This window comes from Melanostigma gelatinosum, assembly GCF_949748355.1.
Source record: "Melanostigma gelatinosum genome assembly, chromosome: 16".
NCBI lineage: Eukaryota > Metazoa > Chordata > Actinopteri > Perciformes > Zoarcidae > Melanostigma > Melanostigma gelatinosum.
The window spans coordinates 14,988,061-15,014,419 of NC_136649.1; the positions used below are offsets into that span (position 1 = coordinate 14,988,061).

The 26,359-nt window shown below is 41.7% G+C and overlaps 2 protein-coding genes and 1 pseudogene across 3 annotated transcripts; 2 read left to right on the plus strand and 1 right to left on the minus strand.

Moving 5' to 3' along the window:
• The first annotated feature begins 695 nt into the window (after positions 1 to 695).
• Positions 696 to 8,719, plus strand: LOC306790104 (heterogeneous nuclear ribonucleoprotein Q-like). The gene is made up of 12 exons (XM_079286215.1): positions 696 to 817; positions 2,534 to 2,693; positions 3,657 to 3,775; positions 4,019 to 4,126; positions 4,374 to 4,487; positions 4,703 to 4,879; positions 4,999 to 5,134; positions 5,524 to 5,729; positions 5,825 to 5,974; positions 6,076 to 6,197; positions 6,312 to 6,637; positions 7,204 to 8,719. Exons 2-12 carry the CDS (start codon positions 2,546 to 2,548, stop codon positions 7,230 to 7,232), a joined length of 1,635 nt encoding a protein of 544 aa, XP_079142341.1. The 5' UTR covers positions 696 to 817; positions 2,534 to 2,545; the 3' UTR covers positions 7,233 to 8,719.
• A 2,833-nt stretch (positions 8,720 to 11,552) lies between these two features.
• Positions 11,553 to 23,337, plus strand: LOC306790387 (sorting nexin-14-like). The gene is made up of 25 exons (XM_079286605.1): positions 11,553 to 11,634; positions 11,722 to 11,806; positions 11,890 to 12,046; positions 12,215 to 12,290; positions 12,508 to 12,552; positions 12,697 to 12,777; positions 12,994 to 13,108; positions 13,498 to 13,653; positions 13,767 to 13,891; positions 14,578 to 14,636; positions 15,169 to 15,195; positions 15,967 to 16,113; positions 16,567 to 16,699; positions 17,194 to 17,380; positions 17,752 to 17,835; positions 18,102 to 18,202; positions 19,287 to 19,398; positions 19,587 to 19,627; positions 19,846 to 19,965; positions 20,652 to 20,775; positions 21,237 to 21,401; positions 21,495 to 21,590; positions 21,719 to 21,810; positions 22,369 to 22,425; positions 23,170 to 23,337. Exons 2-25 carry the CDS (start codon positions 11,767 to 11,769, stop codon positions 23,209 to 23,211), a joined length of 2,382 nt encoding a protein of 793 aa, XP_079142731.1. The 5' UTR covers positions 11,553 to 11,634; positions 11,722 to 11,766; the 3' UTR covers positions 23,212 to 23,337.
• On the minus strand, positions 23,322 to 26,322 carry LOC306790039 (5'-nucleotidase-like; annotated as a pseudogene). The gene is made up of 7 exons: positions 26,004 to 26,322; positions 25,613 to 25,867; positions 25,219 to 25,440; positions 24,776 to 24,924; positions 24,442 to 24,550; positions 24,183 to 24,332; positions 23,322 to 23,594 (listed from the first exon to the last, which is right to left on the minus strand). The product of its transcript is annotated as a 5'-nucleotidase-like (transcript).
• Between the last annotated feature and the right edge of the window lie 37 nt (positions 26,323 to 26,359).

Here is a 26,359-nt window from a genome sequence, read left to right on the forward strand (position 1 = left end):
TAAAGAACTCTTCAGTTGTGCAAACCATTGCACCTGATGTTGTCTCTGCGGTATCAAACAAATAATCATATAGGTTTCTATGTACTCGGACCTATTCTTTTGCTCGTGGAGCAGATGAGTGTTGAATCAATGGGAAGAGTGACACAGTGTGGTGGAAAGTGGGATCGCCCTCCCTACTTCCAGTAATGCACTGCTGAAATATTGTCAGAGTTGGCCTGTTAATGTCACACATCTTGTTTTAGATTTAAATATATGAGGAATATATTGATGGCATTTGGTACAATTTTACACAAAAATACTGATCATCTCTAAAATATGTTATTATCAGTAGAAGTACTGGTAGTAGTATTGGTGGTGGAAGATTATCAGTAAATTATTAATAATAGGCTAATTTATTTCATTGTTATACTTCCTTGTTTTATTTCATTGGTGTTTACTTATATATTTGAGTTCAATGTTTTGTTTCTGGACCAAATCTTTTCACTGTTGTATTAGTCAGCACTCCTAACTGACCCCTTACATAAGCGGTACTGCTGTTGTCGTGAAATTACTCGTCGTTAGTAGTTATGATGGATGCTTTGAATGACCTGCTGCTCCTCTGTGAAATGCATACAAGGCAAGCCCGTGCAGGGCTGTCCAAGAAACCCCTTCGACGAGCCGAAACTCGAGGCGTGAACGTGGCAGCCATTTTACATCATCAAGAGTGAATGACTGAAGCCGGATCAGTGCCGGGAGTTTTATACTTTTTCTGTCTTTTAAATATCACATTTGTCTTCCTAAATAATCAACACCATACACGTTGGTGATCCAGCGGCAGGTAGGGCGAATGCTACTATTTGGTCACGTTATTGTTGCTTAATTTATTGCTAAAAAGTCTGAATCGTGCGGTGCTGTTTCAAACAATGTGGAAACTGGTGTTGGTTGGGAACGACTTCTCCAGACCGGCTTTTTGAAAATGGACTCTTCCTATATGGCGGCACGTTGACAAACCAGGCATCTAGCCGTCTGAACCTCTAGGCCTCGGTGAATCGAATTACTCATAAAAGCTACACTTTCGTCAATTGTTGAAGTCCTTACTGGCAAATCTCGTAACAATGGCCTCACTGAAATTCCGTTCGAAATAGCATGCTAGCTTAAGCTAGCCTATTTTGACAGATCATAGAATTGACATGCTCATTGTCATCGTGTGCTAACAGCAGCTAGCTGGTTAAAGCCTGTTATCTTAGCAATAAATTGCTTTCCCGCGTAACCACTGTACCAACGGACGAACCACTTCCCTACTGTTTTACGACATTTAATGCGTACGCACTCATAGAAAATTAGCGCGTCATGTGATTGTGACGGTTCATGGTGAACTCGATAGCTCTAACGTTAGCTGTGCTAACTAGCCCGCTAGCTAGCTAGCCAGCCTCAACGTGTGCGAGCCAGTCCCCGCTAACGTTCAATCTAACGTCACCACACATCTTTTGAAAATAATTTATTCTGTTTTTTTTAACGGTTCAAAACCCAAGATTCATTTGCACGCTACGGTCACGTTATAGTTACTTTTAACATTGTAGAAATGTTTTTAACCACTGAAAGCACGTGCTTAGCGATATTGCATTGATTAGCAGACGCTGCAATGTGTCGGTTGTGTGGTATATTTAAGCCCATATTGGTTAAAGGGTAACGTTAGCTAAGGTATCGAGAGGCTGAAGCAGAAGATTGCTGGCCACGTTTTGCTCAGTCCAGCGTTGGCGGATATAATAGTGTGATCTGAGAGCAGTTACATTGTTGTTTGCCTCGGTATCTGTCGATTCAAAACAAACATTCTTTTTTATTTAACTTAGTGTCACAATATGTGCTGCAAAAGTGTCAAACATAAATGCTATAGGGTGCATACTTGCTCTTTGGTCAGCTACCGGAAACTGGGTCTCACTCTCTGATGGAACACGTGTATCAGCTATCTAGCCTGTGCTGAAGTCAGCAGTGAGAAGGTAAGTTAACATGTAATTTAGAGCCCAAAGCAGACAACGCGTCTGCACCAGCAGTGACCAAGAGGATTGCGATACAGCCCGTAACAAGTTAACTTAGCACCATTTGCACGAACTTCTTAACCCAGAATAAATCGGAATGGGAAAAAAAACTGCCACATGTGCACAAACTCGGTCGTTAAACCGTTTTTACAAGATGTCATTCAATAGATTTTTGTGGGAATTTTCGGTATGTGGATTGTCTTGCTTGCAATGTTCAAACATCTGTCAACTGCCTATACAGGTTTCTGGGCTTCTACCTCATGCAAGCTGCAAGTCTTATGTCAGGATAGTGAAAAGTCTACTGACTGTACAGGACCACGCGACGATAATAACTTGTTTTGTATGCAGCGACACGCCTGTTTATTGATAGTTTGTGCTTATTAATACAAAATACACTGTATCCAAGAAATGGTAAACACGTTATTTTTCCTGACAAGTCTGAGACTTTGCACTCTCCTGAACACACCCCAAGTCTTGCCCTTGACCCAGGATTAATTTGGCTCATTGCATTTACACAGATTTCTGGAGACATGGCCACAGAACATATTAATGGAAATGGTCCAGAAGATCCAATGGACACCTCTGCTGCAGTTACCCATTCTGAGCACTTCCAGACTTTATTAGAAGCTGGTTTACCACAGAAAGTTGCTGAAAAACTAGATGAAATTTACATAGCAGGTAAGGCACAAAGAATATACTTGCATATTCAAATTTGCAATTTTTTATGTTCATCAATTTCTTGCATGTACTGTCATTTTATCACCTTTTTGAATGGGGGAATTGGGATCATGAAGCAACTTTTTGTGGTTTCCTACCAAAATGGGTACTGCAGTGCTACAAAATATAAAATTACACATTACCAATGTGTAAATGATTGCAGCATTTGCATTCCCAACATGGTTGCATGGTCACTGGTGTCAGGGTGAATTAATTGTCCTCTCCCTGGGAGTGTCTTGGTAAGCCCGTCCAGTCTCTCCATTCATTTCCATGATGTTTCTCCGCATCCCATAAAATAATTGCAGATGGATAAACTGGTGTAAGTATGTCGGTCACAGTTTAGATATCTGTTGCTTTGGTTGGCGCTTTACCAGTCTGTATGGGGTGAGCTGCAGTGCAAAGTTTGGGGGTCATTTCAGGACTTAGTTTGGTCGGTCAGATCTGAAAAATTCTTGGTCCGGCCTTCTCAGCCAGATGGAAGCGAGACAGAAACAATGGCAGCAGCTGTCTGGTGTGTGGCTGCCTTGGACAGGTGACGGCCCCTCCATGGAGGAGAATGCAGACCAGCTCATTAGAAACTCCCAGCTACAGTATAGAGGGGCACTGGCATATCAAGTTGCATTGTCACATCTGTTGTGATTAGTTCTGCAAAAACTTACTGGTTGGAGAGTAAAGTGCAGCCTGACTACTGAATACAGCACTACTAGATTAGCCTGGTCCTGCTCCTCCCTTCTAATTGTAGTGATCATTATCCATTACACAATTCAAAAGATATTTGTTGTGCAACAATGACTCGCATGCAAATATTTGTCTTTCGTCCTTTCAGTTGGACTTGAATGACACGGTAGTAATTGCATAAGTACGGACTTCCTCAGCCTGGTTAGTAGCTCACTGTTTCTCTTTCTGTCTTGCCCCTCCCTCCAGGTATGGTGTCACATAGTGACTTAGATGATCGAGCGATTGAGGCTCTGAAAGAATTCAACGAGGAAGGTGCTCTGCAAGTCCTTTTGCAATTTAAGGACAGCGACCTCTCACATGTTCAGGTATGTGTGGGTTGTTTAGATAACCTTTAATTTCTGATGTCTTCATACAAATTGGATGATTGTCGTCTGTGCAGTGTGATGTATCATGGCATGTAGTAAAATAGCCCTTAGCTGTCATTATCTACAAGACAGATTATTCATTTTGTGGGGAACTAAGAATCAGAAGTTGTCTCAATGATCATGACACATTTCATTTACATAATTATCGTATTTAATAGTGGGTTTTTTTTCTCCCTTTTTCAGAACAAAAGTGCCTTTCTTTGTGGTGTGATGAAGACGTACAGACAGAGAGAGAAACAAGGGACCAAAGTGTCAGACACCAATAAAGGACCAGATGAAGCCAAAATCAAAGTGAGAACTAATCCTGAATTTAATTAGTTTTGTCTGATTTAATGCTTGGGACAAAATATGCGAATGCTGATGCAATGCTTATAGTTAATCTCTTTAACCAGCATGCTGTTTGAATAAAGGACACATTTTAAATAAGGATGCTTTGCATGCCTTTAAGTGCTTGATCTACTGTGGAACTTGTTTTCTTTTTATTTTATCTAGGACTGTCAAACTGTCTCCTCTCTTTTCCATGTTTTGTTATGATCAGGCTTTGCTGGAGAGGACTGGCTACACGCTTGATGTAACAACAGGCCAGAGGAAGTATGGAGGGCCCCCACCAGATTCTGCTCACTCAGGGGCCCAGCCCACCATCGGTACAGAGGTACAGAACATGTCTTCTTTAAAGTTGCACTATTATGCACATATGGTGTCTTAATGATGACAATTTTTTATTATCTGTAGTAACCTCGGTTACACTGATGTTTTACCGCTAAGAGCTGAATAGACACCTTTTTCCTAAATGCCATCTATGTTTTAACCTCACATGACAAGTCACAGAGGGGCTCTTATTAGTGTCCTTTCCTCTCAACCTGACAGATATTTGTAGGCAAAATCCCCAGAGACCTCTTTGAGGACGAGCTGGTTCCGCTGTTTGAGAAAGCCGGCCCCGTCTGGGATCTGCGCCTGATGATGGATCCTCTCAGTGGCCTGAACAGAGGATATGCCTTTGTCACTTTCTGCACTAAAGATGCTGCACAGCAGGCGGTCAAATTGGTATGTTTCCTCTCCTGAAAATATAACCAGAAAATAATTGTTAGTTAAAAGTAGTTTAAGTCAACAAGTAAGCTAAGTTTTTGTTCCTTCCTCTTACGACATCCTCCGTTCTTCCGCAGTGCAACAACAATGAAATTCGACCGGGTAAACACATCGGCGTGTGCATCTCTGTGGCGAATAATAGACTGTTTGTTGGCTCGATCCCCAAGAGTAAAACAAAAGAGCAGATTGTTGAAGAATTTGCAAAAGTCACAGGTGAGTCGCACCATCCTTTGAGTTACCTTTCTGAATAATATTTCGTGAAATATTAGTTCTACAGCTTCATTCTTTTATTATCTACTTTCTGCCTGTTTGACAATTTTGATTGGATTTGTTGTGCATTTAAGATCTGCAATGAAAGAAGCTTTGACAATTAGTTTCAAGCATTTCCTGTTTATGTCCAAATGATGAACTTTTATGTACTATGCTGGAGTGACTTACGTCACCATGATGGTTTACCGCTAAGAGCTGACTGGACACCAAACTGAAAGGCAGATTAACATCACTAGTTTGGTACTTCATTGATCTGAGATCTCAGTTGAATAAAGCCATTTAACCGTTGCTGCCTTTCCTCCACCTCTCTTCCCCGTTTCTCGTCTCTACAGAGGGTCTAAATGATGTCATATTGTACCACCAGCCAGACGACAAGAAGAAGAATCGGGGCTTTTGCTTCCTCGAGTATGAAGACCACAAGACGGCAGCTCAGGCCCGCCGCCGACTGATGAGCGGAAAGGTGAAGGTGTGGGGAAACGTGGTCACCGTGGAGTGGGCTGACCCAATCGAGGACCCAGACCCCGAGGTCATGGCCAAGGTAAGGCTCAGGGCCAGAGGTTGTTGGTCGCATACTGTTCACTTTCTATGACCGTCTGCTGCAATTGTATTAGAACCTTTGTTTTCCATTACCAGGTCAAGGTGCTGTTTGTGAGGAACTTGGCGAGCACCGTTACAGAAGAGATACTTGAAAAGTCCTTCAGTCAGTTTGGCAAGCTGGAGCGGGTGAAAAAATTGAAAGACTATGCCTTCATCCACTTTGAGGAAAGAGATGGTGCTGTGAAGGTATGGAAGAAAACACCTGTCACTGGACTGACATGCATCAGCTTCATCTTTAATCTGTTGTTTTTGCACTGAAAACATACTTTCATTGATACATTTCACAGGCTTTGGCTGATCTCAACGGCAAAGACCTCGAGGGAGAGCACATTGAAATAGTCTTCGCCAAGCCGCCCGACCAGAAGAGGAAAGAGCGCAAAGCCCAGAGACAAGCTGCTAAAACACACATGTAAGAGGGAACAATGCAACTCAAACCTGTGACCGTCACTCATGCAGTCAGCACATTTTGATTTTGATATTAAGCAGAATGCAGCGTTTACGATGAGTCTGTATCATCTTTCAGGTATGATGAATACTATTATTACGGGCCTCCCCACATGCCCCCACCCACGAGAGGCAGAGGCCGAGGCGGGAGGGGAGGCTATTCTTACCCCCCCGACTATTATGGCTATGAAGACTATTACGATTACTATGGATACGACTACCACAACTACCGGGGTGGTTACGATGACCCGTACTACGGGTATGATGACTTCCAGGGGTCTGGGAGAGTACGAGGAGCTAGGGGAGGAGTCCGTGGTGGTGCCAGTCAGACCAGGGGCCGCGGTGGCGTCTCACCGAGGGGCCGAGTGGGTTTCTCCCAGCGAGGAGCCCCTGGAACAAGCAGAGGTAACTTTAATTTGTTTGATTCAAAGTGGGTCAAATTAAAGAAGTCACACAGATAATTACTGCTCACTTATGGAAGATACTGTGCCATGTGGCTCAGTTTATTTTCAGTAAGTCTTGAATATCACAGGAAAAAGGACGACTGAGCTCAGTGTTGGCGTCGACATAGTTTCTATCTGTGGTCAGGTGAAGGGGGTGTAGTAGATTAGCAGCTGAGGATGACCTACAGCGCAGGTATTGATCGTCTCAAAATGATGTTGGTAGTAATTATAAGACGGCACTTGAACTTAAGTTACACCTGCTTATTGGCCTCATAACTAATCCCTGACAGGTGTCATGTTTCAGAGCAGCCAGCCAGTTTGTTTGCCAGCAGACGGTCATTCACAACATACTATACTTCTAAGGAGGCTAGCCCCATCCTAGTGGCAAAACACTGTCTTCAGTCTAAGTTTTGTGGAGTTTCCTTGGTCCATCAGTGTGCTGATTGATGGGGAATGTGTGCAACATGGATGTCTGGATTTTCGTTTCAAAATTCTGGACTAATTTAATCTTTCCTGTCATTGGACCAGCAGGGAAACGGGGCCGAGGGCGTTCCTGACCTGTCACTGTGGCTACTGACTTGATGTGTGGGCTTACACCGTTAGCTGTAATGGATGTTGACACAAGAAAAGAGCACGGCAAAAAGGTCCAATGATATTCCAGCCTTACAGAAGAAGCATCTCCCCCTCCCCCATGTTTTTTTTTAAATTTTCATTTGTTTCTAAAACTGCCACCTTAAAAAGATGACTGGAGGATTCTAAATACTCTCCACAACCCTCTTTGCCCCAAGCCCTTGTACCCAGCCCTGGTTTACAGGGCACTATGTATTGCCCTTACAATCTACCCCTTCCCTGTCCCTGAACATGCCATTTTTAAATAATTATTGAAGAAATTGCACTTTTTTAAGTTCTTGGGTTTGAAGTGGCTCAAAGGAGCTTGATGCTATTGTATATTTTTGTGCTCATCGCAATTTTTACTGTCGGAATATCCATGTTCTTAATCGTTCGATCTGGATGTTTGACAGAGAACATTTGCAGGTTTTTAGGGTGTACCCACCTGGCATGGATAAGTCAGGCATTCCAGGAAAGTGGTTCTTTTCAGAACTTGTCTTTAAAGGGTTGGTTGACTACCTCAGTACAGAGGACTAAACTACCCGGCCTGTACTGTAAATAGGGAAACTATATTGATGAAAGCAGGGCTTGTTTTCATACAAAATATGCACAAGAGCTGGAGCGCAAAAACAATGTACTTAATGTAAGATAGTCATTTTAGCTGCAGCTCTGACACTGCAAACAGTCAAACTGGGCATGCAAAACAATCTCATGTGATGAGTCTGAACAAGCCCTGCTTTTATCCTATTTTGAACTGAATTAGCCGCCTTGCTTCTTCAGAGTATGTAGTTACTGGTTGTATAGTTTTTCGGATAAAATGTTACTTTTGTAAAGGCTTCAACATCACAGGCTTCCAACTGCCTTTGATTAAAAAAAAAAAAAAATTAAACAAAAATAAAGCCCTGCAGTGTCCCTTTTGTGCCACTGTATTATTCCAGTGGGTTGGTTTTATATTGAAGCCAATGGATTTTCAAACAACGTCAAAATCATGTAAAACAACCCAATCCAGTTCGTCGTCATATAAGATCATGTTAATCTTGAATGATCCCTTCCCAGCTCCATGACAGCAACTTTGGAAAAGATATTTCGGCTTAATCTTGATGGATGATTGAATTGCCATATTGCCCCGTCTGAGCATGTGTGCCTGTCGTAGGCTGGTGAGGGATCATAGACGCACAGTGGTAGAAGGGATACTGCAGTGAAGGATTTCTACTTCCCGGGTATAGCAAAAAGGAAACTGCTCTTCAATCCCAGTTTTCTACAGTTAACTCCCTCAATAAAATCATAATAACCACCTTTTGAAAAAAAGATGTTAGCAGTTTTAAACTATTGTTGGTGGCCAACAACGTTTTTTGCATTCCTGCAAATAAATTGTTTTATACTGTAAAATGGAGGTGAGTGTAACTTATTTTTGTAATAAAGTTTTTGATTTCTATCTGTGTCTTAGTCTTTGGATAAAATCTTCATGCGATGCGAATGCTTTGTGCAAGCTGTGCTGCTTTTATTTTATGACTGATAAAGGCTTACAAAGGATAATAAATATAAAGCACACGTTATATCAGCCTTTAGCTAACTAAACAGACCAATATGAGTTTTCTTATTTATCATTATGAAATAGACGTGATCACACATTTCTATAGCTCAGTTCCACTTCAAGTTTCCCAGAAAGCCAAACATGCACAATACTGGAGCCCTGAATCTCAAAACTCTTTCCAATTACACCTGCGTTTTTCTGACCATGACATTATCAGACTACCATTTTTACGTTTTGCTTAATTTCAACCGGTTACTATTCCCACCTCATACACAGTTCTGCTCAACGCTGTGACGTAATCAGGTAAGGACAGCAACGGTACTGATGTGACTCACGTGCGACTGCAGCTGAACTAATTAGCCAGTTGACGTTAGTGAGCTAATTGACGGCTAACCCGCAGACTGTTTTCACGTAAAAGTGACCATTTATCAGTTTCCATGTGTAGTTTTCTTGGGTCAATTAACACGGTTTGATACCAACGCGAATGTACATCGTTTAACAATATAAGTTAATTAATTGACGTGGTTGAGGAAAAGCCACTTACTCCTTGGTCTCGTCTCTTAAATTTGGGACCTCAAACGTGTATTCGGGCTTATTTATTTGAGGTAATTAATGTGTCTCGTCAGCTGACATAACGTCACTTGTTTGTCTGTAAACTATAGCATAGCCAGTACGTTGTGAGCGCAGCGGAGGTGACATCACGCGTCTCCAGCGCTGACCGCGGTGTCCCTCAAATAGACACACATGACAGCTATAGAGCACCGCAGCCGTTAGCACAGCATCGGCGTTTTAGCACTGCCTGGACACGGAAGTTGCGGTGCAATCACCTCTAATCCTGCTGTGGTGCACAGCTGTGTGCGGACACCTCGCCCTCTCCTATAAACAAGGCAACCTGCGCATTTATTCTGCTAATTCATGATGGTGTCGCTGATGGACTACAATGAAAACTGGCCCTTAACATCCACCGTACATTTACAGTAAGTGCTGGAGTCGATGAATAAGAAACACTACAAGCAGCTTGGTATGTAAACTGAATAAACTGCATACACGATTTTGAACTGTGTCGCTGTCATGTGTCGCTGCTGCACGCCGTTATTTATTCGTAGACAGTGGCTACATGTTGACTTCTGTATTTTGCAGTAATATGCAATAGGCTACATGTGAAGAGGCTCCCGAAGGCGACGAAGATGGGATGCATCGGGGCTTGTCTGCAGAAAATAAGACGCACGGTGAAGCTGGAGCGGTTCAGAGAGCTGGGTCGACAGTATCCAGTCTTCTGCTTTCTGCTGCTGGTCCTGCTGCTGGCCACTGTGCTTTTAAACAGGCAAGGAGGCCAAAACAGTGGTCATTACTCTCATCAATGTCACTTCATATGTAACATCCCTGTCATATATTCCCTCTATATACTAAAATGTTTTTGTTCAGTCAATGGCCATATTTTTCTTCTGTTTTGACAGATATATACACATTATGATTGTGTTTTGGTCCTTTTTGGCCGGAGTCGTCACTTTCTACTGCTCTTTGGGACCCGAGTCTCTGCTGCCCAATGTCTTGTTCTCCATCAAATCAAAAAGCAAGGTACGACTACAGGCAAGAGTTGCTGAATAGAGTAATCTGATACTGACAAAATGCAATGTCACAGCAGTCATCATAGCAATTTTAAAATATAATCGTTGTGTCTTTTAATGCTTTCTAAATAATACATCTGAGGTTTGTATTGATTTCTGAAGACATTTTGGATATGAATTGAGCTTTTTAATTGATTGGAGACAAAGGTCGCTATGATTAAGTCACTTCTGCGGCTGCAGTGAATGATGAGAAATATTAGTATTATTGTAGTTTACTTGTATACCACTGTAAGTCCACAGTATGTTAACTTTCTCTTGCAGTTATACCAACAGGAGCTGTTTCCACTGGGCCACAGCTGTGCTGTTTGTGGGAAAATCAAATGCAAAAGGCACAGGTGAGATATCTGGTTATGTTGTGTTTCAGGGCGAGTCGAAGGAAGTGGCTGCAGTGTGTTATATTACAACCTTATCATTTGTGTCAACATGCTGAGAAGGTAAAGTCCTAATGCCGACACTAACAGGGCACTCCATAGATAATCTCTTGGACTTTGTACGTTATGCTACTGCGTATCTTGAGCCAGTAAAGGATACAAGTTCGTCATTCATTTGGAAGCAGACAGTAAAGTAAACTGTAGAAAAGTGTCATCTCGATTAATTAAAGAGACTCTTTATATAATTCTGCCTTCATTGTATTGGGTTTGCCAACATGCATTCAATGTGCTCAATACTACTCTGTTGTTTATCATCAAGTTATGGAAGATGTTACACTGCCCTCTAGTGGTCAGAAAGTATTCTCATGATTTTCTCTGTATATTAAATACTGTATTTTTGTTTTTTCAATTACTGATAGACCCACTTTATTACTGGAAAACTATCAACCATGGCTTGACCTGAAAGTTCCTTCTAAGGTGGATGCTTCTCTTTCAGAGGTAATGCGTGCATGGATTAAACATGTTTTTAAAGTTATCATGAAATAAATAGACAAAATTATCTCATAGTCCAGTTTTATTATTTTCAAGATTCTGGAGCTGGTTCTGGAAAATTTTGTGTACCCTTGGTACAGGTAAGCCATTTTTTTTTTATCATGTCAGAATCCAAAGTGAGGTGGTGCAATATGTTAAATGTAGTGATAGGTGTGACGGTGCAGTGTTTCTTTTCAGAGACATCACAGATGATGAAGCGTTTGTTGACGAGCTCAGAGTGACTTTGCGCTTCTTTGCGGCTGTCTTGGTCCGCCGAACCCAGAAGGTGAAACATTTGACTGCATGGAGCTCACATCTTGGGATGCTGATTGACTGAACATGAATTATTTTAAATCAAATTTTCCCCGCTCAGGTGGAAGTGGCATCCCTCATCACACAAAAGCTTCTTAAAGTTTCCATGAAGCACATTGAAATAATAAGCAAAGCCAGACAGAAAGGTAATGCTCATATCTGTCGCCCACTCAGTCTTTTTCTATGTGTTCACCATGAAAAGCAAACTAGAAACGTCTCCCCTCTGCAGTAAAGAACGCAGAGTATCTTCAACAAGCCGCCCTGGAGGAATACGGCCCTGACCTCCATGTGGCCCTTCGCAGTCGCAGAGACGAGCTCCTCTACCTCAGGAAGCTCACTGAGATGCTCTTCCCCTACATTCTGCCACCCAAGGCTACAGACTGCAGGTAACTCAGTGCCGTGACAACAGAAGCAGTGCAGCACGGAACGTCACAGCATTGATGTACATAATTGTCCCCCAAAGAGGAAGTCTGACAGCATTGACACTGTACAGATCAGTCTTTACTCTCTCATTTTCTTATTTCCTGCTGCCTTATCTCGTCTGCTTCTCTCAGATCTCTTACTCTCCTGATAAGAGAAGTATTGGCTGGTTCTGTCTTCCTTCCTTCAATGGACTACTTGGCTGATCCTGTGAGTGTAGACGCATTAAGGGCAGATTTTCTGAAACTGTTGTGACTTGAAATCGTCTTCTCATGCAGTTTGTCAGTCTCGCACTATATTTGATTTGTATTCAGTAAGCATGTCTGCTCACATTATTTACCATCAGCACAAAGATGGTCTTTTTCAGACCATCAAAAGTACTTCTACATTTTGTGAGCTTACTGGCTGCTTCTTCTTTTTATTTCAGGACACAGTGAATCATTTACTTTTGATATTTATCGACAACTCCCCTGTAAGTATATGTTGAATTGTGGACTTTTGTGCACAGACAGTTCCATTTACAATCTGTGCATTGAAACATATTGCTGCAGAGTGTGTACGTAATTCATGGGTGAGTAAGACAAACAGGTTTTCAATATACTTTTTGTCCCCCGAGCCTGAAGAAGCGACGGAGCCCTCTTCAGCGTTGGTTCCGTTCCTGCAAAAGTACTCTGATATTCGCAGCAGAAAGCCCTCTGTGAGTGAAAACATACAAGTAGCACCTTCCCAACAAGCCACTAGATACTGTATGTACTGTATGTTATGATGTGATACTGTCTTCACTACACGCAGACCGACTTTAAGTGTGTTTTAGCCTGGTGTATCTGGTCTCACCGAGCTCAACGCGAAGGTGGAAGGACTGTTCATAAGAGCCCTGCCTTTGTTAACTGTGGTTTCCGTTCTCTCTCACTAGGTGCTGAAGTTGGAGTTGAAAGAAATCAGGGAACAGCAAGACCTTCTCTTCCGCTTCATGAACTTCCTGAAGCAAGAAGGGGCTGTTCATGTGCTCCAGTTCTGTCTCGCGGTCGGTAAGCATGTTCCGAACCTTTTAAGATGATTTCAAAAGATATATTGGCTGCACTTACATGCATGGAATAACTTAGCTACCAGCCAGTCAAGCCACCACCGCCACAGGGACAAATCAAATAAATACGTTCTAAACTTTAAATTGTAAATGCTCTTCAAATCGTCATATTTGATATAACGTAGGCAAAGTAGGTGTCCTGTTTCTACTTTTTTTTTGTTTAATTACCTGTAATTTGTCGTGGTAGTAATGTCAACTATTGACAACAGCAGATAAATCTAAAAGAAGCAGCGCTACTCTAACCCTTCTCTCACCTCTCAGCCTCACACAGTCGGTCTGAAAGCATCAGCAAAACTCACTAAAGACTGATGTTTGACTCTTTAAACATCTCAGAGGAATTCAACGACAGGATACTGTGCCCCGAGCTGTCTGACACACAGAAGATGATGCTTCACGAGGAGGTGAAGAAGATCTATGAGACGTACTGTTTGGACGAGAGCGTGGACAAGATCCGCTTCGACCCCTTCATAGTGGAAGAAATACGCAACAGTATGTCAATCGCTGCAATTACAATTTCTCAAAGAAGGGCATATAATTACCTACTCGAGGAAGCGTGTGTGTGCGATAAACATGTTTGCGTTCTTTGTTGTTGAAATTCCCAGTTGCAGAGGGCCCACATGCAGAGGTGGTGAAACTGCAGACCATGAGGTGTTTGTTCGAAGCCTATGAGCACGTCCTGTCCCTTCTGGAGAATGTCTTCACTCCCATGTTCTGTCACAGTGATGAGGTTAGCGTCTACGCCACCAAATAAATCACTCGATTCACTGTCGCCCAGCCTGACGACGCATGCCCGAGGCTCAACCCAATTCATGAATCCCCTCTTTCATATCTGCGTTGCGTCTGTCTGTCATGCTCCTGATTTCTCATTACAGTCCTTTCAAAATCTAATTGTGTTCGCACAGACTGAATGTTAAATTTGGTTGTGTGAGATTTATCAAAAACGGGTCTGCCAAATGCTGGAAATAGACTTGATTTGGAATTCTCTGGCGCTGTCCTCTTCCGATCTCTCAGCCACCAACCACGATCGGCCGTGTCATCAATACCAGACGCGCAACTGGCCAATGAGCCGACGCTGGCGTCATGCCAAGCCGAATTTCACCCCTCAGAGCTGTTTCATTGAATACAGCTGGGTGGACCAGTGCTCAGCCATTGTCCACGGCAGGCCTCTGCCGTGCATGAATAGTGCGTCTGTAAAATAATAATATTACTTGATATTTTGTTGCCACTGCTGTTCCTGCCGCAAAAATAAACAGTGCAGTCGTTGTTATTATTATTATTATTAAAGCATAAAGAGGTCACTTGATTAATACATCAGTATTTTCCTTTAACGTTGTTTATACTGTTTGCATATGCTGTGTTTGATTGACCTGAAATGTACATGCCTTCATTGGCTCTTTGCGTGTCTTTTTCCAGTACTTCCGCCAGCTTCTGAGAGGGGCAGAGTCTCCTGCCAGGAATTCCAGGATGAGCAGGTAGGTTTCATTTTTACCAATCCTTGTGTAACAATATAAGCTTAACCATAATGTTTGCCAGTATTTTTATTCATCAGTTAGTATTTGACACACGGTACATATTACCTTTGAGTGCCTTACTGGTAGTTTCATGTTTGAGGTAGAAAATAGATTGCTGTATCGTCACCCACATTCAACCCAAGTTCCTTTTTTAATCTCTCTGGATTTCATTGATGATTTATCAAACTTTTTTTTTTTTTTTTAATGTTCACAACTCTGCATCCCAATAGCCGTTTGCAGTGTGAAGGCAGAATATAGTCTGTGCCAGCTGCATCAATTATAAATCAGAATTCACTTAAAGTTTTGTCTTAATACAGCCTAAAAAAAGCTGTATATCCGCAATAAATGAAAGTTTTTCTTTTCACTTTACAGTAGAATGAAAACTTAGATGTGACCTGAGCCCAGGGAATCGACTGTCATGTCTCTATCACGGGGTGCAGTGTGTATGTGGCCATGAGGCCCTGCCACTAACTCCTTGTGCATATTGTTCCAGAAATAGCCTCAGTTTGGATGACATTCGGTGAGTATAAGGCATCGGTGTGCTGATCAAAACAGTGGCTGGCTGAGCAGTGCTGCTGCACGCAAGATACAAACGACACTTCATTCTTGCCTGACTCGTCTACAGAGAAACATGTTGCCTTTTTAACAAATTCACTGTGCTCTGAGCCCACTGCAATCAGGCTTCAGTTCATTGAGCACAAAACGATACTATGACAATGATGTATGCTTTTTTTACTAATCTAATGTCCCTCATAAATACGTGTTTTATTTGGTGCCTGTGCTTTAAGTGTAAATGAGAGAAGATGGAAAAAAAGATTAAACTTTAATCACAGCATGAGTCATCTGTTTTTCAAGCTAATCAAGAGTGTTGCTGCTGAACACATGCAATATAAAATCTTCGTTTTGGAAGGTTAAGGCTTCACTTTTTTGTATTATTTTCAAACTTAGGTTTGCTCGATTCCAAAATGACAGAATTAAACATCTGAGGAGCTTCAGGAGGGATGTTTGTTTGTTTAATTTTTTCACCTGGTTAAGATAGCTGAAATAAGAGATAATGGCTCTCACTGGCACTCCATTCGTGTAGAAGCCTCAACTCCTTCCATGTCTGCAATTCAGTAACACTCTGCCCGTCTGTCCGCCTGTAACTCCATATATGTATTGCGACCACCATGCTGTGTCTGTGACTGTATGTCCACTCTGATTCTGTAACCACCATACTGCCTGCCCTGGTATGATCCACGGTCCTCTCCCTCCACTTGCCTGTGGGGACGTGACCTTGTTCTGCTTATAGTTCCTGGGACTGGAGCCCCGAGTCCCCGTCCTCACTGTTCACCGCCTCTGGGAGCTCTTCACCTGCATCCTTTAACTCCCTCCATGCCCAGCCCACGTTCACAACTTTCCCATACGGCTCGCTATCCCACCGCCACTCATCACCCAAGTAAGTCGGGCTCCATCCGTGTGTCACAGGTCGCTCAGTGTGATGTCATGCTGTCCACCTTTCCCTACGTGACCTCCCCCCAGTCCCAGCCAGACGCCTGCATGGTGGGACCGATGCATGGAACCCTGGTTTTATTTGCCATGTGTCCTTCCTCCAACGTTGTTGTGTTGTTTCGGCTGAAGACCCGCCTGTTGTTTTTCACAATGCAGTGACTTTTCAATGTTCATTTCATTGTGAGATGGCTGTGGCCTGACATTGTGGGTTTGGCTGCCGTAGCTTTTTCTCCCCATTGTACAGTCATGATACCGATGCAGTACGTTGCTTTTTGTTTCGCCTCCTGTCCGCTACGGTTCCTTCCATGTCTCAGTTCTCTCAAGCTGCATGCGCTTTGCTGAAGCCATGCACATCTCCTCCATTACACATTGTTTAATAGCCTCCCTGTTTGGCCTGTAGGAACACATCAAAGAGGGGCGAGTCCTTTGGGATCAGCCGCATTGGCAGTAAGATCAAGGGAGTGTTCAAGAGCACAACAATGGAGGGAGCCATGCTGCCATCCTATGGCCTGGTGGAGGGAGAGGAGGATATGGTGAGGCTGATCTAAAATATTCTCTAATTTGTTAGGTTATTTAAAGGTTTTTTTAATCATGCTAACACGATGATTGTTTAGATTTAAACACAAATCAAATTGTCCTGCATGTGTTCATTATTTCAGATGTCTCTGATTCATGTCAACTTTAAAGCAAGCAAAAGGGAATTACAAATATTGAAGAAAAAAGTTTAATAGAATAACCCGGTCGGGATGGTGAAGGGGGTGCGTGGCCTAAAACGTTTGGGGACCGCTGGTGTACGCTGAATCTTAAATGACTTACAAAGTTCAAACGGATGAACACACTTGAGTTGTAATTCATAACAAAATAAACTAAAAAACTAAATAAATCGGAGAATTCAAAAGTGAGCCCTCCACCCAGTACTGTTCACAGTATTTTGCACCTTAATAGTATCAGTTTTGACCATGACCTATTTCTTCTGAAGACGCTTACTCTACCTCACCTTAACCTCTCTCACTTACTTCCATTAAAGGTGGAGGAAGCCATGATGGTGCTGGAAGATGACTCCCCCATGGAGGCAGCATCCACCCCCAGCACCCCCCGAAACCTCTCGGCCTGGAACATCACCATCCCGTACATTGATTTCTACGACGACGATGTGAAGAGGGAGAGGATTCCTGTGTTCTGCATCGATGTAGAACGCAACGACCGGAAGGCAGGTGAGGCTCTACAGACTCATCCTTGCTGTCATCTGAGAGGGGTCTGCTGGCCGCATGATGTTTTAGAAGGGGCTGTGGTGTCATTTTCTGTTGGATATAGTTTTGCATTCAGATTAAGAATTTGACCAATAAAGTGTGACAGTACCGTAAGTTCTTGTTCAAACGTACGTATTACATTAATGGCGTTTAATCAGTGAGCTTTAGGGGTGGTAGGTACGATTTTAGTTTTCTTTGGACAGAACTTGTTCACTCGTTGCTCAAACTAATTGACAGAAATCAAAACATAAGAGTAAAAGATAAGTGACTGCAGTTACCTCGCACTGCCTGTCTAACGTGTTAGTCTTACTGTATGGTGTTTGTGTTTTCTGAAGTGGGACATGAGACTGAGCACTGGTCCGTGTACAGAAGATATCTGGAGTTCTATGTCTTTGAATCAAAGCTCACCGAGTTTCACGGTAAGGCTTCTGTTCGCATTAAAGGGCCTGTGCACTATCCCTTTTTCATTTATTGTCATATGGAAAGAATTTCCCACCCAAATGTTCTCACAGATTCCAGAGGATTCGCACAACGTTACCTCCATGTGAACCTTAGCTTCAGGGGTCAAATATGTTTAATGGCCCTGTTGCATCATTTAGGATCTGCTTTTGGAAACCATAAAACTGTTATTTTCCCATCAAAGTGAAAGGAAGCTTGTTATTGTATTTCTTTCATATTTTTGTAGGCTCATTTCCAGATGCGCAGTTGCCTTCGAAGAGAATCCTCGGTCCCAAGAATTACGAGTTCCTCACATCGAAGCGGGAGGAGTTCCAGGAGTACCTTCAGGTAGATGTCTGAGAAGATAGGAGACTTAAGACTCACTGAATTTTATTAGACATGTATACAAAATACAGATTGTGTTTGAATTAAACCACAAACTTCCTATTATAGATAATGTCCCAGTGCAGAGAGATGCAGATTAGTGCAATCTCTGTGCAATGAAAGTGGTCTCAGTCACTTTCAATGAGTCCCATTTGAACATGTGCCACTTTCCCATGAAACATCGGTCAATTCAAGCATTTGTTCCAAGTACACCAACATATCCAGTTTCAGAAAATAACCTTTTAAAAAGGGGATCATTATGAAATTGTGAAGAACAAATGGTACTGTGTGTCAGGACTGTGGACGGGTTAAATCCTTGTTCCAAATGGAGAAGAAATTATCTTTCTGTTTCATTTGGCAGCTGCATCTGTTCAAAACACAGTTCAGTCTCTTAGTTGTAGTCCACTTTTCATAGCAGTGCATTCAAAGGACCCTCTGACAAGGTTTGAGACTTGGCTGTGAAACATTTATGCAGACAAATGACCAAAATAACAAGACAAAGAGCTTACAGCCATGCTAGCAGCTCAAAACACAAGGTCAGCTGAGGCTGATGGGGATGTTGTTAGTTTTGCAGCAATTTGGTCATGAAACCAAAGTACTGGAAAAATACAAATTTGACCTCATGGTGGCCCAAGACAACAAAGAAATGCTGATTGCCAAAGTAATTAGAATTCACCCTGAGGGGGACATGAATGTCTGTTCAAAATGTAATGTCAATCTTGTTGTTGAGACTGACAAACCAACATGTGGACATTTTGAGCATGCTGACATTAATGGACAGAAGAGGCTTCTTTGAGGACTGGAAGTTAATTAAAAACCCTATTATATTTCTGGGAAATGTTCGGCTATAATATAAATCCGTTGATAAAACATACAAGACCCCATGTATGGGCCTACGATCTGTTTCTTTACATAATGAGTAAACCATCACGGCAACCTGAGTAATATACTGTACCTGCTTTTACTCAACTTTGCTTCTCATGTTTCATATATTTAAAAGCCACAGATGAGGTCCTCGGTTGTTTATTTACATGTGTTTTTCTTGCAGAAACTTCTGCAGCACCCGGAGCTGAGTAACAGCCAGCTCCTCGCCGACTTCCTGTCCCCTTATAGTATGGAGTCTCAGTTCCTGGACAAGATGTTACCTGATGTGAACCTGGGTACAGTATGACTGTGACAAAGCACAGTGAGATGGATTATGTTTGGACAGCAGAGCACGTCAAACAGACAGTGGAAATGTTTGAACAGACCGACCTTGGGTTGCAATGAAAAGATTATTTGAGTGTCAGTCGGAGGCAAAATGTGACCGAACCATGCATCACTGAGATAAAGTATTTATGTTTTACAGGGAAAATCATTAAGTCAGTTCCCAGCAAACTGATAAAAGAGGTAAGAAATGCATTCCCATTGGTGTGAGTGTGTGGCCTGATTTATTTCTCTCTGTCTGCAATACAAATGTCTCTCATCGTGGCAAATTGAAGCAGTCACTTCTGTATTTTTATTTTTAGATCCTTAACAGTGCATTAAACATTTTTATATGACATAAGTACATAAGAGAAACTGCCATTGTAATTTCGACCTATTGTATCCTGTGCTTTCTCTGTCAGAAAGGGCAGCATCTGGAGCATTTCATCCAGTCCTTCTTCAACTCCTGTGAGTCTCCCAAACCCAAACCCAGCCGTCCTGAGCTCACCATCCTGAGCCCCACCTCGGAAAATGATAAAAAGGTGGGGGATTCAAAATGTGTATAACTTCCTGCCTTTGACTTAATACTCAACTTTCTGGTCTATAAACCCAGAGTCCAATTGAGCTTTACAGTTCACTGTTTTCAGAACACAGTCATGGTTTAGATCTGCCACTGTACATCACTGTAAACTGTTATTTTGTTTCTTTGTGTTTCCTTGATGATAGTTTTCAGTTGTCTATTCACCCAGCTGTCTTCAAATAAAAGACTGAAACTGGACCTTAAAGATAGAAATTCAACTTCACAGCCAGTGTGGTTTGCTTTAGTTTGAGACATCTTGCCACTTGAGCCAAATTATGAATTTTGACAAAACTTGCCAGAGGCTGAATCTATTGGATCGTAGAATGTTTCATAGGTTTTGACCTGCTTAAACACAATTCAGCCCATTTATGCCCAATTTAATATAAATGTCTACTTAAATAAAGCTCCAGAACAAATGTTTCATCGTCCCAAAATGCAGGGCAATTAACCTACCGTCATTCAGTCTAAAATGAAGAAAGAGTTTTGTTGCAATATTTCATTGTTGCGATTTTGTTTAAAAATCTGAACAATTCCACATTTATCTCAGCAGACTTTTGTCAGTCATTCAGATTAGAAACGGGAAGTCAAGATTGTGATCTTGTGGTTTTCAATTGGCTTCAGTCTGATGTAAATCCTAAAATTCCCCAGCTCTTCAACGACGTCTTCAAAAACAACGCCAACCGATCAGAGATGACTGAGAAGAGACACAATCAGAACTACTTCTTGGAAATGATCAATGTTGAAGGGCTATATGACTACTTAATGTTTTTGGGTAAGTGACTTCTCCTGGAGCCACTTAAACACATTTAGTATGTCGCCACCATTACAGCAAAAACAAACGCAGATGTCACATACACACAGTTTTATAACGGCAGCTAGCTGCAAGGTAAACTAACATCAATAACCTTATGGGACGTCTGCATTGGGGTTATGATAATTAGTTTGTTTGTAAGGTGCTGTTTCATTGTAATAATGAAAATGTTTTATTGTATTGGGATATTATTTAGACAATGTTAAATCTAGTAATGATAATATCTTTATTTATAGAACACAAACAGAATAAAGGAGTGTTTTACAGTAACGCCAGGAATCAAAAAGTGAATACAATGTATCAACATTTGTATTGAAAGACATTTCTGCCTTGTTAATGTATCCTTGGGCCCCTGATGTGAAGCCCATCACTCACTCACTCACACACTCTTCTTCTCTGTCCTTTTTCCTCGCGGCTGTCAGGCCGAGTCCTCTTCCACATTCCCGACTGGCTGCACCACCTGCTGATGGCTGGCAGGATCCTGTTCAAGAACACCCTGGAAGCCTACACGGATTACTACCTTCAGCACAAACTGAACCAGGTGGTCCAGGAGCACCGGCTAGTCTCGCTCATCACCCTGCTAAGAGGTAAGTTGGGGGGGAAAAAAAATCAATATGTGTATTTTCCAAACATGCTAATTTAATGAGGTAAATGATTTTACATGATTTTTCCCGTTCTAGACACCGTTTTCTGTGAGAGCAGTTTACCCCGCTCCCCTCAAGACCAGCAGAGGAGGGCCAAGAAGACATTTGAGGAGATGATGACCTACATTCCAGGTATTCATTCAGCTCTTCAAGGCAGTGTTTTGTAATTTGTAGAAAAACTTACTGTTGACATTCTTAACTTAAAAGACAAATGTTCAGATTTGGATTCACAAGGAATTCACAAGCGACTTTATCTTTAGACTTTCTGGGGAAATGTATTGGAGAAGATGCCAAGTATGAAGGGGTGCGTCTTCTCTTTGATGGACTGCAACAGCCAGTTCTCAACAAACAGGTGCACGCACGCACGCGCAATATGTAAACCACTATTTTAATTTTTCCAGTAGGTTTGTACTTCCCTGCTGGAAAGCGTAGCTTGTCAAGACAAAAAAACAAGACCAACACTCATGCCTGGGTGTTACACACTGTAACATTGGATATGGCAAAACCACAATCCCAAATGTTTTGTATCATATAATTGTAATATCAAATTTCCTGCATTTGTAGATTGGTTTAAAATGTGTCTGCTGTTTTGTATTCAACGCAGCAAAGATGAATTGAAGTAAAGTGCCCACTACTTCCCAAACACATACATCTATGCCAAAAACGTACTATTTAAACACTTTTGAACCGTTTGTAAACTAATGTTTTGATATCGTTTTGCTGTTGTTAAATGTCGCCCCATTTTACTTCAATTCTTCAAGAATTTACTCCGTATTTGAATGAAGGCATGTGAGAAAATCTATTTTTTTTTCAGGAATTAAAGGTAACACAGGTTAACTAATTGATTTACAAATGGTAATTTTGTGGGTGAAGGATTCCTTTAATGCTCCCTACTTTTGGCCTTCCTCAGTTGACTTATGTGCTGTTGGACATCGCCATTCAAGAACTTTTTCCTGAGCTAAACAAGGTAAACAGATGTTCGCCTTGATTTCTGGAGAACATAGTCTGAACATCCATCCATCCATTATCTCTACTTTGCAGGGTTGCAGGGGGAATCTGACATTTGACTCATGCCAAAATCCCTAAAAGTAGCTGCAGAGATATCGTATCATGAAGTTACATTTACTATTGTTTCTCACTATATTTTCTTTAGCAGAGTATTATTATAATAAAAGTATGCTTGATGATAAGAATATAAGTATTCATAACCTAGTTTATAACCCACTGCAGTTCAATTCTATTATACACTTTAAAGTGTTTACATTTCTGCATATTGTTGCCAGAATACTTGTATGGAGTTTTGTTTTTCATCCAGACAAGACTTGTTTATTGAATGTGTCTTACTATAAACCAGGAAGAATTGGCAAAGAGTTTGATTCCATAGATCAGAATCTTATCTTCTTTTATATTTGATTTTCTAGTATTGATATACTTATTTTGAAGTTACTTATTAGAAAACTAATTCAAGGTGTATGCACAGTTTGGATGTATTTGGGGCTGTTGAAATGTAACACTTTTTGATGTACAGTGTTAATGTTTTAAAAAGATTTTTTTCAACATAATCATTGCGTAATTAATAGCAGAATAATATTAACATGCATTGTATAGTATTGAAATCTTCAAAAAGTCATACTTATATAATGGAACACCTATTTGACAACAACGACCGTCTGTTTTATTGCTGAGGCTGTGTTTCTGTTTGTTGCTGCAGCAGGTACAGAAGGAGGCCTCTGTGATGGCTCCATGGATGTAAGATGGACATGAGCTGTTATGCTTTCTAGGCATTAAACTGAAGCTGAAATGCCTGAAGAGACTTGTGTTGGTTTGGTTACCTGAACCTAACATAGATCACATGTACAGTATCTGACCTGGATATATGCCACAGCAAGAAGAGGAAACAAGACTTCTCCGCTGTATGTATCATTTATTTTGCAAAATAAATTATAGAAACATGACAGCAGACGTTCAGTTTCACTGTTTCCCGTTCAGGGACAGACATAAACTCAACAGCAACAAGCCCAGGCTGTGAGCTGTAAAGACAGCCGAGTTCCTGAATGTGATCCGACCTTCCACTGCTGGGTACACAAGCTTCATGTCCGAGATGTAGTTGGAAAAAAACAGAAATGTCCATGTCGCCTGCAAGAGGCGGGGAAAGGACAACTTGGTTAGTATTTGATATTTTATTAATAGAATGTTATGTCCTTGTTGCCTGTTCCTAAAACCACCTGTTCTTTATTACAACAGTGGTATAAGATCTCTGAGACAGCTGCTGAGCAATTTTGAAAATATGCATCTGCTTTGAATAAAACATTCCCTCCACAAGTCACCAAGAGGTGACCTCTTAAAATGAGTGGAGAGGGACGATTTCATAAGACATGTGATCACTGATGGATGAATTGCACCCTGCTGTGTCTTGCTTATAAAACAGATGCAGTCCTAATGTCCTTGCATTCATTTCAAGTGAGTGAAATACAGTGAGACATTTAAATGAATATGAATGAGGGTAAGCTAATACAATTATAATATTTGTTTTTATTAATTGTTGCGCAGAATGAAAATACACACAAATCATCCACACACCATCCAAAGCTAACACAAATGCCTACCAGTATCTTGTACTACTAGTACTACTTATAATACAAAATCAGAAAAACAGTAACTGTTAATATTATTTTAGGAGACAAACAGGTGTTGGTGGAGGAGCACAGGGTCCAGAAGACAGACCTGAGACTTGAAGAAATTCTCCAGACATGCCTCCATATCTGTGAATGGAGCGTTCGAATACTTTTTTCACTGTCGATCCCTTTACCTGGACCAAGTCGACGGTTCCTCCAAAAGGTAAGACGGTGAGGATCTCCTCCATAGTTATAGAACCTAAATGGAAGGGCAAATACTGGTGCATTATATTTAAAAAATACAACTGCAGCCACTGCAAAATGGCCTTTGTAATATACCCAGTAATTCTGTAGGAAAAAAAAAGTACCCATTTTGTTTCGCTCGTTTATGGCTGACCTTACTGAGCCACTATTCAGAATACACATGGCCACACGATTCCACTGCAGCTTACTTGGACCCCTTATATTGTCATAAATCTGAGAACAGAAAGAAGGAGGGGGAGTTACACAGCAGTCAAACTCTACTTCTTGGAGCGAGTTGCTCTCCTGAGGTTGAATGACCCTTTGTCACTGTGCCTATAGATTAGTTAAGTGGTATTTCCATCCTCCAAACTGTTTCTCTTTTGTCTCATGAACTGAACAGAGTGAAGGAGCAACTAAAGCTTTCTGAATGAATACACAAACTACACCTGCAATTATTACCATAGCATCACAGATCAGGTTTCCAAGGTTACACTCGCGGAATCGACACTCTTCAAACGTCCCATTGAGGTAGACTAAGGTCTGTCCTACATACTGTGAGGAATAATGAGCCAAGTTTTTCTTCCACTTCTCAATGTCAGCCAGGACATCTGGGTATGAAAGAGTCACAAATTGAGTAAAGCTTGCGATTGATGAAAACGTGAGACAGGAATAATCTAGATGCATTTGTATTTTTTGTTAAATTTATTATATGCAAGTAGTAGTCCAAACTTTTGTTTCAACAGCTGTCAAGATATTTAAGTAATTCATTTTTTAAAAAGATGTACAGATGCATTATTGATATACTTGCACACAGATAGACCTGGCTTAATGTCACATCAAGTCATTTTTAACATGATAAAATCCTTTTTACCAACAACTGTAAAGTAAAATATGGGCCATACCTTGAGGTATGCTGCTGTCCATTAGGATGGGGTTTCCAACAGCTTTGACCACATTACCAGCTTTGTCAAACGTGACTTAAGTACCCAAGGTACTTCCCACAGGCACGTTCCTCCCATCGTCAGACCTCTCCATGAAAGGGTACGGCCCTGCTGGCACTTCAGTGGATGGGGGCTTACCTGCCAAGACAGCCTCCACCTCATCCTTGAACTTTAGGTGCGGGCCTAACACACAGGGAACATGTAAACTAGGGCTGAAAAGTAGAAAACACATCTGTAGTGAGACACACTACTTGAGACACTCCAGAGAGTGTTGTCAATGCAGGCTAACTGTACACATGGACTGCAACGTGTGCCAGTAACACTTCATGAAGCAAACAACTTCGTATGCGTTTACCTGGCTTGGATAAGAAGGGGGTCTCTGTAGTGGTGTAGCCGACCACAGTCACTCTCTCTGAGCCCACATTTGTTACTGTGTAGGGCTGGTAGTAGCCACTGAGTTTCTCGACCAGAGTCTGGTCAGGTTTGATGTTTGCATTCACCACAGAGAAATTTACCTTTTGGAGGAAGGGCTGGATCAAACCCTCCACTCCATTGTCAAACTCATGGTTTCCAAAAGCCTGAATTACAAAAAGAGCATGTATTTTATTCACTCATAAACTCCAGTGATTTTATCAAATCAAAACTCGACAATTCTACTCGTGTCTTTTAGGAAAATGACAACCAAATATCAACCATATTTAGCTGTGTGGTTAAAAAAAAGAAATCACAATTAAAAGAGTATTTACCATCATAACCGAGTTTGTTCATGAAGTGCGCTGCTTCGGCACCTTTATAGTAGTTGAACCAGATTGTTCCCTGAAACTCGTCTCCAGCATCCAGAAGCAACACGTTCTTCTCCTTCACTTTGGTGAACCTCCTGGCCACCCCAGTGAAGCAAGGCTCCCCGTCTGGACACTTCCCCGAGTCCCCGCTGGTCTCCTCGATCCGGGCATGGTTGTCGTTGGTGTGAAGCAGTGTCACCTCGAAAGTCGACACGGTGCACGAACAGATAAGAAACAGGCAGAGCGAAGTCAAAAGAGCGCACCGAGGAGTCCAGAGCCGCATCGTGTCGTGCGTAAAAACGCACCAGTGATCAAGAAGG

Coding starts and splice junctions, on each gene's coding strand:
- LOC306790104 (XM_079286215.1), top strand. CDS start 2,546: ATGGCCACAGAACATATTAATGGAAATGGTCCAGAAGATCCAATGGAC. Junction 6,198..6,311: donor CAAGCTGCTAAAACACACAT/GTAAGAGGGAAC, acceptor ATCATCTTTCAG/GTATGATGAATACTATTATT. Junction 6,638..7,203: donor AGCCCCTGGAACAAGCAGAG/GTAACTTTAATT, acceptor TCATTGGACCAG/CAGGGAAACGGGGCCGAGGG.
- LOC306790387 (XM_079286605.1), top strand. CDS start 11,767: ATGAAGCACATTGAAATAATAAGCAAAGCCAGACAGAAAG. Junction 16,114..16,566: donor CACCGCCACTCATCACCCAA/GTAAGTCGGGCT, acceptor TTTGGCCTGTAG/GAACACATCAAAGAGGGGCG. Junction 19,399..19,586: donor GTTACCTGATGTGAACCTGG/GTACAGTATGAC, acceptor TATGTTTTACAG/GGAAAATCATTAAGTCAGTT.